Source organism: Ranitomeya imitator, chromosome 8 (assembly GCF_032444005.1).
Source record: "Ranitomeya imitator isolate aRanImi1 chromosome 8, aRanImi1.pri, whole genome shotgun sequence".
In the NCBI taxonomy this organism is placed as follows: domain Eukaryota; kingdom Metazoa; phylum Chordata; class Amphibia; order Anura; family Dendrobatidae; genus Ranitomeya; species Ranitomeya imitator.
In genome coordinates, this window is record NC_091289.1 from 23,670,500 (window position 1) to 23,683,740 (window position 13,241).

At 40.6% G+C, this 13,241-nt stretch overlaps 1 protein-coding gene across 11 annotated transcripts in view; it reads left to right on the forward strand.

The window, feature by feature from the left end:
* The window catches only part of MAGI1 (membrane associated guanylate kinase, WW and PDZ domain containing 1), a 452,701-nt gene that overhangs the window by 403,227 nt on the left and 36,233 nt on the right, over positions 1-13,241 (forward strand). For all 11 annotated transcript variants that reach the window (XM_069736564.1, XM_069736568.1, XM_069736569.1 and 8 more), the window contains one exon: positions 10,222-10,441. In XM_069736564.1, the coding sequence (XP_069592665.1) occupies positions 10,222-10,441 (220 nt within the window). The remainder of the gene's footprint in view (positions 1-10,221; positions 10,442-13,241) is intronic.

A 13,241-nucleotide genomic window follows, 5' to 3' on the forward strand; every position in this document is an offset into this window, starting at 1 on the left:
ACCGCTGAACAGGGGAACAAGCTGCCACGCCCGAAGACTGTGGGACATGCGGGGACCACGTCAGCACTGGGAGCAGGTGAGTATTTGACAGGCGTCGCTCCCCCTCACCCGCCGACCCCCACCTTCCATGACTCGAGTATAAGCCGAGAGTGGCACTTTGAGCCCATTTTTTGGGCTGAAAATCTCAGCTTCTACTCGAGTATATACGGTATTAATATTATTAATTATCTGAATATTATTTTTTGCATTACCCCATTTTTTTTTTTTTTTTTTTATTCCGTTAAATTCAGGCCTTCAGAAAGTTTTTGCAGAGGGAGATATATAATGGGCTGAATCTGCATGCGAAGCATAGAAATATACAAAGTACTAGACTGGTACTTTGTTGTAGGCTCTATTTTCAAAATGGCTGCTTTTTTCCCAGTAGGGAAGTGTAGATCCTGATGATATCCGGGCAAATTCTTGACAAGTACGCGTAGATTATATTTTCTGTACACCATTATTCTAGTAGTAAAGATATGTTTTATGTTTTTAGGAATTAAGGTCTAAAAAGGGTCTATTTCCAGAAACCGATCAACTCTTTTTATAGCTCAGCCCTATTTATTTGGATTGGGTAAGACAGCAAGACTAGATACCTGGAGGTCCTTGAGAAAAAGGCGAGACCTCCCAAAAGAGTTGGCAAATCTCCAAGATTCGTAATCAAACTGAACCCCTCTGTCTAGATGTGCATTTCGCGGGCGGGAAACTATATGTGGCCCGTAAACGGGTGTTTTTAAAAAAATATTTATAAGGGTAAGCTGTTCTCCTGCTAGAAAATTTTAAGAAGTTGTAGTTGTAGTTTTAACCCTACACAACCCCTTTAAGGTTGGCACCACAAAGAACTTTCAGCTGGCCCTCCCATACACAAGAAAACTCGATCTGTCGAGATCGCCTCTGTACTCTTAAGAAAGAGCCATCGCTAGATATCTCTGCTAACGTCTTGTCCAAGGGAGAACAAAAGGATCGGAGAGAACAAAAGGATCGGAAATCTGAAACCGGGCATGTCAGATCCTTAACTCCTCTGACATCATCTGTCGGGGGGTCCCCATACACATTACGCCGTCATTATTGACAGGTTTGGCCGACGTTAGTCTAATGCGCATGGAGGCAGAAAATTGTGATTTTCAGGCCTATATCTAATTTAAGTCTATATTTCAAAGAATGTTTCTGTAAATTCCCTTTTTTTTTTTTTTTTTTAAACTAGAGCACAGATTTTCACTGAAAGTCATGCCTTCATTCTCTTTTCCCATTGGACTTCATGTTAAAGCGTATGTGATAAGCATTTGCGGTGTTGCTTGGCAACGGGTAAGGTCATTATTTGTGGAAATAACCAGAGAGTGTTTGGCAATCTTCTCTGTCTCATTGTGTAACGAAGCCTCCAGGATCCTAGAAGAACTCGCACTCCACTGAACTCTTTCATGCACGCTCACTATGTACGACAGATCCGAGAATATTGTATTATAATTAAACTAGCAGCCGATTACGAGTCAAAATCCAATACAGAAGCTATAGAACATTGCCGACACCAGACGTGAGGTCACATGGTGCGACAATATAGGGCAGGGGTGGGGAATCTTTTTTTTCTGCCAAGGGCCATTTGGATATTTCTACCATCGTTCGGGGGCCGTACAAACTCCGCCCACAAAGTACATCCTGACTCGGGCACTGGTTTCAGGACATAATCTTTCATTGCATGCCCTTCCGTGTTCATTAGTGAACACTGCGTGTGTGTGTGCTAACAGAACAAGAAAAAATTATTGAGCTGGTGGCAATCAAAATACAGTTCCCTGCCCAAGAATGCGGTCCCTGAGAATCTGCTCGGGGGCCTGCTAAAAGGTCATCGAGGGCCGTAAATGGTCCTGGGGCCTGAGGTCCCCCACCCCTGATATAGGGAGTGCCTCGTTCTACCCGGTGGTGCTTTATATTCGGCCGTAAAATATATGAAATGGAAACAATCCACATAGCTATTCAAAATAATACTAATATCTTTAGGCTTTTTCAATTTAATTATATACCGTACATATGGGAATACTTTCTGAAAATGCTCGAAAAAACATCCTCTCTTAAAAGTGGTTCTCTCAACTACTTAAATGAGTAAAATTGCAAAGTGCCCGTAAAAACAAGAACTTGCAACTTACTTCTTATAAAAAATCCCTCCATTAACGAGAACAGAGAGGATTTTTAATATTTTAATATGATTGTTTACAGCTCATTATCTAGGTAACTAGTCAGCTTTGCAGTCTATTAGAGTTAGCTAGTTTCCTGAGCAAGGCGAGCATGCTAGAAAAGTTTATTGCCCTTGTGCTCCTCCGATGCTGCAGAGGCAAAGTTACCTCTGCAAGCAGCACATCAGAGAACACAGTGCAAACCAGAAGAAGAGGTTATGATGGCAATATGGGGTATGTGACTGGTGGTGTGAGGGATGCAAACACTCACCTATGGAGCAAGAGGCAGCACCAAATTGTTCCCCGTTCAGGAACTGAGCAGGTTAAATGCAATCTATGTTGCGGGAGATAAAGGATGGCGATAATACAGCAAGTGTTGAGATATCTTTATTTGAAGTCTTCAAAGCATAATTTTTAGGAGTACCCAGCCCCTCAGCAAGCAGGATGCCAGAAGGTAGAGGAGTGGTGCATCCCTGAAAAAAAAAAAAAGGTTTAGACAACCTCCTTTTCTTTGATCCTTTTGTCTCAAACCGATATTTATTGAAATTTTCCGTTTGTGTCTCCAGAAATCAGACTGGTCCTCATTGTCTTGTGCCTGGCTCTAAGAAAACTATCTGCAGCAGGAGCCTCCCCCTCTACAGCTAGATCATTAATCCCTGCCAATTGACTAATATTGTACTGAGCCTTTGCCACCTACCAGCCGAGGCTGGAACTGATCAGAGTAGGAAATTAACTCCTGTGTTTCATTTTTCGATTTATCCGGTTATTATGGAATCTGCTGGATGCCGGATTGTCAAATTTTTTTTTTGGACTATTATAGAATTTTGTATTCTGGCCCAATATTAATGAAAAAGGTGATAAGCTAGAGGGCGATAAGATGATCAGCAAAGATTAATTTACCATTGCACTCAGTGGGAACCATATGCTAATATGCTCCCCCTAGTGGTGGCTACAGGGAGTCAGAATTTTAATCATTATCAATTCTAACTCCCTGAGCAGGGAATTTGGTAAAATTCCAGCTCCGATTCCAATAAAGAATACAAAAAGCGGGACCACTTGAAAAAAAATAAACATAATAGGGTAAATTCCGAGCATTGAATTGCAAAAGGAAATTCTATGAGTAATCATAAAGGGTCCATTAAACAGGAGCAGTTAATTGATTTAGAACATAAAAAACACTTAAAACTTTCTTAAAGGGCTTCTACATATCTAGCCGTGTTTAATTTATTGGCTCGCCCTCACCGCTTGAACTGGTTTTAATTTTCATTTGTGCTGTTCAACGGATTCATATCATAAAGCGAGTTTGTTTATCGGACTCTTTGCCCTTGAAGTTCAAGATATATTTTGCATTCACAACGGCAATATTTGGAGAAACAAAAAGGGTAACATTTTATCCAAAGGCAATAAATATACACCACTTAATATAAAAGCACAACAGAAGCAGAAAAATGGAATGCAGAAGGGTGCAAGAGCGATGTCAAGCGCGCTCGATTCATCATTGTTCCTAAATGTTCCTTTTTCGCAACTATTCAAAATTACAGCAGCACGGTGGTGGTACATTAATACATTACTTTCTAATGGAGTGACAGCATGTGTAGGGTCAAGAAGTTAGAAAAGTTGTTATGCAACATAAGTACACCTTGTCATGACAACGCTCAATAATTTATGGAAATCTATTCCCAATAGCGAAGCCTTGAGCTCCGCATCCTCCTCCCCGAGTCGTTCTTGCTGCATCGCTAATTCTTCATCACTCACTGTTCTGTCTCTTTCCTTGCTGCTGTGGTTCAAGTCTTTATAGTGTTCGCTCGACAGCCTGAGCAAGGTTGTATGGGACATGATCGGGGTTCAAACATTCCCCCAAATTGTTATTTGCTCCTTATTTTTAGGACTTCATAAGATTTGTCTATGTAGCATTTATTAGCAAAGCAGTGGATTGTGAATTGTGGGAACCACCTATGATGGTCAACACCTATGGTAGTCAACCATGTATGGATTTTAGAGATGTTTTCTGGTTGAGTGGACTAAAGTACAATCACAACCTGGGCTATTTCTCACAAAGAAAGAGGCAAAAAGTCAACGGGCTGTGAACATTTCCAATAGGAACCTTAGTTAATTTCACAAGCCAATAGTGGTCAATGTATCGTTAATGAGTGGGATGGCATAATGTTCTTTGGATGGCTGGACAAGTACAATCACAACTTGAGCTCTATCTCAGGTGTAAGAGCGGATTGAGCGTCTAGTCCCTTTCCGTTTTCCTGTTACCTGTTGATCAGCTGGTTCACACAGAGTCTTTTTCTGGCAGTCTGAAACAACAGCTTTTCCAACAGAGGAACCTTTTTTTTTTTTAGAGCTTTTTCTGATAGTTTCCTAAAAATCGTTCTTGGACTGTTTTTTTTTTCTCCCAAGTTCTTTGGCCGTCTTTTTACTGGAGTTATGTATATCCATTAAACAACAAAGAAACCACTGGCGTTTTTTTTTTTTTTATAAGCAAAACACAGTTAAAACGCTCATCGGTTTTTGGTCAGTGCATCAGCTATGATCAGTTGATCACTAGTGTTCCATCGGTGATTTTCTCATATGCAAAAAAAAAAAAATTTGCAGAGCTTCTACTACCCATTAGTGTTAAAAACGGACAACACACAGATTGCAATATGTCTTGTCTGTGATTTTTACGGACCCATAAACTCTATATTTCCAAGAGACAGAATTGGTAGCGATGTTTGTTATCAATGCGTTTTGAAGTCACCCAACTTCTTCTTCAGGAAAAAAGCAAACTACTTTCTGATGAAGTCAGTCGGATAAATTCGAAACGCGTTGATAATAAACCGCACTGCTAGCAAACCTGTCCCCTAGTATTCAGTTGTACAAAAACTAGGATCTAGCAGTGCTAACCATTCACATTTTGCGCAATCAAGCGGTAATCCTGTTCGGTATAACAGACTGAGTTGTAGCAAATAAACTGTCCGATGGTGCTCACCATGAGAAGAGTCCACTTGTAAATACAGTTTATGGAAGAGTGGGACTCTCACCACTTAAAATATCACTTTATTGCGATTTCTATAGAACAGAGAAAGTGGAGACGATATGGCTAACAGCCATTTCACATGAGGCTCAGAGGAAGCGTGACTTTCAGTCGAAATGGCTATTACCCATATTGTCTCCACATCCTTTGTTTTATGGAAACCCCAGTAAAGTAATAGTTTAATGCTATGTGGTGAGTGCCCCAATCTTCCTTACATTGTATCTATAATGGGAAAGTGTTCTCTTTTGTGAAAACCACTGCTAGAACATATACGAAGATCTGAATGAGGCCTTAAAGGGATTGTCCACAATGATCCTTTACCACCAGTCCACAGGATGTAGTGGCATGATGTGCTTTATTTAAACTCCCACCTCCTGATGATCAAGAGAAGGAATAGCAGGCTCAGGAGTTTCATTCTAGTGATCAATGCAGTTCCAATTCCAGTCTTTAGGCATCCAACAATCGAACTTATACTGCCTCGTCTTTGGCTAGGTGATAAATAAAGGGGTTGTTCAGTGAATATAAATGATCTCCTGTCTGTAGAACAAGTGATAGCTTAAAGATCGGTGGCGGTCTGACTATAGGAACCTTCACCTATCATGAGCATGCTTGACCGATGCTCCATAGTTGGTAGCAGCATGGGGTATGAATGGAGCAGCTTTGGGGCATGCACACCCTTACTCCATTCTAACAGGGACAAAAGTGTCCTGTTTTGCCGATCGGTGCCGGATCGACACTAGTCTGTAAGTTTATCACTTGTTATGTGGTAGGTGATAACTTATTTTCGCTGGACATCCCCTTTAGATGATCATAATAGTGCAACCCCTCTAATTATCATGATTTTGTATGCTAGGAGACTGACCACCGCTGATGTCTATGGATCAATTTGGAGACTACTCATAAGAGATTAGTTAGGTCTTAAAGAATAATTGGTATTCAAGTGGAGCAAAAGCAACTACGCTGACTTGGTCCAGCCCAGTCCTCCATGGCAGTTAAACCCAACGCAGTCTTCACTCATGTGGCCGGCTTAGTTGCCCTCAGATACTGGGCACCTCATGCACTCTGTTGGCCCCATGATGTTGCATGAAGCCTTGTAAGTGTAAGAGGTGCCCATTATGCCGGGCTAAGGATGCCGGCCACAGATGTGAAGAGGGGTCCAACTTCCACAATGGAGGACCGGACTGGACAACAGACTAGGGCAGCACACATCTTTTTTGCTCAACTCTACTTTTTAGATGTTTTGTATTTGTTCTACCACAAGAACAAAGCTCAATAGTATTGCTTCACTATCTTTATTTTTTGCCTATTTTCCAATTTTTGCTCAGTGATGTGTTTGGTAAATACTGTTTTTCGAAGGAAAGACTTAACAGTAGAAGAGGGGGAAATAACTGTCTCCCAATCTACATTGTTAACAAGATGGTTCTTTACAGATTATTACTGAAACACACGTCTCCAATTCTCCTTCAGGGAAGCGAAGAGCACTCGAGCAGGAAATTGGTACCTCTTCATCTCTGGGGCGAACCTTACTGCCTGTTCTTTAATTTCTTCTGATCATTTAACTCATCACTTTCCAGTGCGATGTGCTGACAGTCCCCTCTGGCACGAGTGAAAGCGAATGCTCGTTTTTTTTCAGTCGTAGAGATCTGTGTATATCGTTTTATTCTCTTCTTTGAATAAAAACCTTGCTGATGGCCATTATTCGCAAAGCCATTAGTTTGCTTAAAGCCATTAGTCACAAATCTTATTATGTACTCAATCTAACTCGCATTTTCATAATTGACACATAATGGGTGAAGCGCGTACTAAGTTATCGGCAGCTGCATATAAAAAGTTACAGAAACATTTTTCCCCCCGTTTTATATCTGAATGATTTTTTGTTTTTGTAAAGTTGACTGAGCGGTAGACTGATCTTGTTGAGAATTGTAAACCTAAGATGGAAAAAATAATTAAAAGGGTTAATTGCTTTGGATAATACCTTTGTAACAGAAGGTTTCTCCAGTTATAAGCTGATTACAGAGTATCCCGCTGCTAGAACCACCAGAAAGCAGCTGTAATCTGTGGGATAATCCAGGAGGAAGTGCTCAATTCCACTGCAGCACCCCCACAAGTGAAATAAAGTACATTGATGCCTATTGAAATCATTGTAATTTATGGATGTGTAGGGTCCTAATCAGTGCCAGTTTTGATAATGGGCTAGCTATTTAATTTATGGATGCATTGGGTCCTCAGTGGTATCAACTGAAATCCATTGGCTGCCCATATAATTTATGGATGTGTTGTGTCCTCCATGGTGCCAATTGAAATGAATGAGCTATCCACCAAATTTTATGGATGTGTTGGGTCCTCCAGGTTGCCTATAGAAATCAAAGGTCTGTCCAAATATTTTATGGATGCTTTGGGTTTTCCATGATGCTGATTGAAATCAATGAGCTATCCATGTAATTTATGGATGTGTCAAGTCCTCAGTAGTGTCCGTGGATGTCAACTCGCTGTCGATATAATTTATGGATGTGTTGGGTCATCCTTGGTGCTGATTGAAATGAAAGGGCTGCCCATTTAATTTATGGATGTGTTGGGTCCTCCATGGTGCCCACTGAAATGAAAGGGCTGTCCATATAATTTATGGATGTGTTGGGTCCTCCATGGTGCCCACTGAAATGAAAGGGCTGTCCATATAATTTATGGATGTGTTGGGTCCTCCATGGTGCTGATTGAAATGAAAGGGCTGTCCATATAATTTATGGATGTGTTGGGTCCTCCATGGTGCCCACTGAAATGAAAGGGCTGTCCATATAATTTATGGATGTGTTGGGTCCTCCATGGTGCTGATTGAAATGAAAGGGCTGTCCATATAATTTATGGATGTGTTGGGTCCTCCATGGTGCCCACTGAAATGAAAGGGCTGTCCATATAATTTATGGATGTGTTGGGTCCTCCATGGTGCTGATTGAAATGAAACGGCTGTCCATATAATTTATGGATGTGTTGGGTCCTCCATGGTGCCCACTGAAATGAAAGGGCTGTCCATATAATTTATGGATGTGTTGGGTCCTCCATGGTGCTGATTGAAATGAAAGGGCTGTCCATATAATTTATGGATGTGTTGGGTCCTCCATGGTGCCCACTGAAATGAAAGGACTTTCCATATAATTTATGGATGTGTTGGGTCCTCCATGGTGCCCACTGAAATGAAAAGGCTGTCCATATAATTTATGGATGTGTTGGGTCCTCCATGGTGCCCACTGAAATGAAAGGGCTGTCCATATAATTTATGGATGTGTTGGGTCCTCCATGGTGCTGATTGAAATGAAAGGGCTGTCCATATAATTTATGGATGTGTTGGGTCCTCCATGGTGCCCACTGAAATGAAAGGGCTGTCCATATAATTTATGGATGTGTTGGGTCCTCCATGGTGCTGATTGAAATGAAAGGGCTGTCCATATAATTTATGGATGTGTTGGGTCCTCCATGGTGCCCACTGAAATGAAAGGGCTGTCCATATAATTTATGGATGTGTTGGGTCCTCCATGGTGCTGATTGAAATGAAACGGCTGTCCATATAATTTATGGATGTGTTGGGTCCTCCATGGTGCCCACTGAAATGAAAGGGCTGTCCATATAATTTATGGATGTGTTGGGTCCTCCATGGTGCTGATTGAAATGAAAGGGCTGTCCATATAATTTATGGATGTGTTGGGTCCTCCATGGTGCCCACTGAAATGAAAGGACTTTCCATATAATTTATGGATGTGTTGGGTCCTCCATGGTGCCCACTGAAATGAAAAGGCTGTCCATATAATTTATGGATGTGTTGGGTCCTCCATGGTGCCCACTGAAATGAAAGGGCTGTCCATATAATTTATGGATGTGTTGGGTCCTCCATGGTGCTGATTGAAATGAAAGGGCTGTCCATATAATTTATGGATGTGTTGGGTCCTCCATGGTGCCCACTGAAATGAAAGGGCTGTCCATATAATTTATGGATGTGTTGGGTCCTCCATGGTGCTGATTGAAATGAAAGGGCTGTCCATATAATTTATGGATGTGTTGGGTCCTCCATGGTGCCCACTGAAATGAAAGGGCTGTCCATATAATTTATGGATGTGTTGGGTCCTCCATGGTGCTGATTGAAATGAAACGGCTGTCCATATAATTTATGGATGTGTTGGGTCCTCCATGGTGCCCACTGAAATGAAAGGGCTGTCCATATAATTTATGGATGTGTTGGGTCCTCCATGGTGCTGATTGAAATGAAAGGGCTGTCCATATAATTTATGGATGTGTTGGGTCCTCCATGGTGCCCACTGAAATGAAAGGACTTTCCATATAATTTATGGATGTGTTGGGTCCTCCATGGTGCCCACTGAAATGAAAAGGCTGTCCATATAATTTATGGATGTGTTGGGTCCTCCATGGTGCTGATTGAAATGAAAGGGCTGTCCATATAATTTATGGATGTGTTGGGTCCTCCATGGTGCCCACTGAAATGAAAAGACTTTCCATATAATTTATGGATGTGTTGGGTCCTCCATGGTGCCCACTGAAATGAAAGGGCTGTCCATATAATTTATGGATGTGTTGGGTCCTCCATTCTGCTGCTGAAACAATGGGCGGTCCAAAGAATTCGATGGATGCATTGAGTTCCCCACTGTGCCTTCATTTATCTGGACAACATCTTTAGAATTGGGAAATCAGTAAGGTGATTCTCCTTTTGGTTGTCTCCATAAAGTTCTAGACTTGTGCAAAGTACATGGGTGAGATATGACTTTGCCTAGTCTCCATTGCTGTTAGAGAAATGGTGAAGGTTTCTGCTACAGCGAGCTGCCTCCCAGTCTTAGAAAATAAACCTTCCAAATCTTTTGTTCACATACAAGTTCTGTGCGGACAATCAGAATAGATTCTTTTAAGCGAAAATTAATGATATTCTAGAAAATTGTACTGGATAGGATTAAATAAAAATGTCACATTAAAAATTGTCTGCTTCTTTTTTTTAAACAGCAACCACAACTTGAAAGGAAAGACAGCCAAAACAGTTCCCAGCACAGTGTATCCAGTCATCACAGTGGGCACACCGCCTCACCCCTCCGTAGCGGCCCTATTGTTCCTGACTATCCAACCAGCGAGGCACCATCTGTGGACCAAGGAGACGGCTCAGGACAGAAAAAGCCTGATCCATTTAAAATCTGGGCCCAGTCCAGGAGCATGTATGAAAGCAGACGTAAGTATCTATTCTGTTCCGGCACTAGTTTTTTTACAAAAGATATGTTCATTTCACAACAATATTTCAGAAAACGCAAATGTAAAAACTTAAAGACTTCCGGTCACTTGCTATAAAAAATTTTTACTTTTTTTTTACCTGTCGTAAATGCCGATGTTCTCCTGAATCCGGCGTTGTTTTTCTTTTGTTCCTGTGCCTTTCCGTTCCTGAGATATGACCCTCTCTTTTTTGTATATAAATCCAATCTTATTAGCCAACTGGGCATGGTCCTCAAGAATATGCCTAGTGTAGAGTTCAAGATCACGCCCTCTTGACTAAAAACACTAGATTTACACACCAGAAAGAGCAGGCCATATCTCGAGAACAGAGAGGCAGAGGAACAAAAGAAAAACCACTTCGGATTCAGGAGAACAGCCGCATTTACACCAGGTAAAAAAAAATGCAAATTTATGACAAGTATCTCCTTAAAGGGGGAGTCCACTTTGGACAATCCCCTTTTACAGGTCAGCCCTTTTAGGATCTGATAAAAATTTAATGTTGCGTCTGTGAGTCCAAGTGATCAGCTGTGATCAGAACAGGAAGCAGAAAAATGTGTTCGATTCCTCTGCAGCACCTCCACAGGAAAAATGAAGTATTACACAATTTTTTTTTTTAAATCAATGGTCTAGGCTGTATAATGTAAAAAATAATTTGTCCTCCGGAGTAGGAGACTTTTATAATAAGCCAAATATCCATTTAATCATACATTTTCGAATATAGAAGGAAACTCGTCCAAGGCTGAATTTCGACATTGGCCTTTTCATACATATATTTAGCACAAACCACTGAACCACTTTTTCAGTTGCCTTTGGGCTCTGGAGTCTAACGGGGTCCTGAAGGTCCTTTTTGCCATCCGGGTCCATACTAACAGGATGCATTCTAGTTTGGGTACAGATTTTACATTTTGAGGCCCATGTATGTCAAGTTACATGCAGTATGCAGAGTAGAGATGATGGAAAAGGTGCACTTGGGGCCATCGCGCTACAAATAAATCCCATTTCCTTTATCTGGTCCTAAAGCACATTTAATGGTATTACAGCTTTAGATAAGATCATTGTTACATTATTGTATTATATCTCACGTCATGGCCGGTCTAGGTAGTGCGCGCTGTGAATGTAAATTTCCCTTGAAGCGGTTATTTTTCCTCCTCGATGAGCAATAAGCAGAGGAATCCCGGGACATCAGACTGATTGATGCAGATTTCTTGGCAATATGACTGCACGGATCAGCATGTATGTAACCTTGGCACCACAATTAACGGCCTAGTATGTTTTTATAGATCGGAAGTAAATGGACCACGCACGTAGTGGGATTTATTCAGTGTGTAATGTGTGTACTCCTGCAGAATGATTGGCTTCTTAGACTCGGCAGGTGCGGCAAGAGTAGACATTATATTGCCAGCGATTTAGAATGTTCGTGGCAAACCCCGATTTAGAATGTTCGCGGCAAACCCCAGTGTATAGGTAGATAACTTCCACGTGTGCCGAAAATGACTATCGCCTGTGATTCCTTAGAAAACAAAATGTGAAAAACTGGAAAAAAAAAAGCATGAAAAACACTGTCGAGAAGCATATGCTTGATTGTTGGCCACTGCGTTCTGTTTCTGTAAATTCGATAGGTCAAGCAATGTTGGAACACACAACTCAAATTGGTCGACTTTGACATGTTTTTATAATTAATTGATCGCAAAAGGGGAAACCTGAGCAAGAAAAATGCATATTTGAAAAGGTAGGTAAGATTAGAAAAAAATAATTGAGCGTAAGTAGTCTAAAGAAGATACCTAATAATTGGACACCTTTCCGAGAGAGAAAGGTACCGTATGTGCGTGGGCTGTGTCTGGTATTGCAGCATAGTACTAGTAAATGATACAAGACCCAGTCATTGGTGTCTTTCTGGAAAAGAATTTAAAATCTAACCTCTTTTTTAATTTTTAATCCTATACTTCCCCTGTAACACACTAATCTTTATCACGCATCTCTTAGTAGAGTTCCATAATGAAGTCTTAACCCGAAGACTTGAATCCATAATTCTTCTTAAGCCGTTAAAACCAATTACTTGTTTCTGTGAGTCGTAAAATCAACAGAAACTCCGCATTGTGCCTTGAAAAAAAAGGTAATCCTTACCGCTACAGCTTTAAAATATTGGGACCAGCCACTGTACAGACCAAGAAGACATCTACCCATCGTGTCATCTTTACAACTGGTTGATTTTAGGTTGAGCGCCAGTTACAGTTTTGACAATCCCAGGTTGAAAAAGAGAAATAACAAAGTTTTCTATTAGTGCAGCATGACAAAGATCGATACAGGGATAACATACTTTCCATGGCTATTGATATTTTGTTTAGTTTTTTTATGGGTATTTAGTCTTGATTAAGGTAAATTACCACTTAAGTTAAAGAGCTGGAAATACAAGAAAACCTCCACTAATTGCATTATTGACTTAAAAACCTTAACTGAAAATGTTTACTTATTCTTCAGAGGATCATTAATTCGTTCTTCTTGAAAACCTATAATTTCTCCTTTTTTTTTTTTCTTGCTTGTCCACTTTTTTTTTTATTTTTTAAGATTGGTATTTTAGAAACTACTGGTCTTTCAAATATTAATCAGAAAGCTGATGGATACAAATTACCAAAATATTTTTTTTCATTAAGCCCAAAATAATTATAATAATTATTTTGCAGTATTTTGCTGTTGTCTGTTTTCACCCTATGCTTTACTTGTCATCCGTCTTGCCGCCCAAAAGATAAAGCTGTAGCTCACGT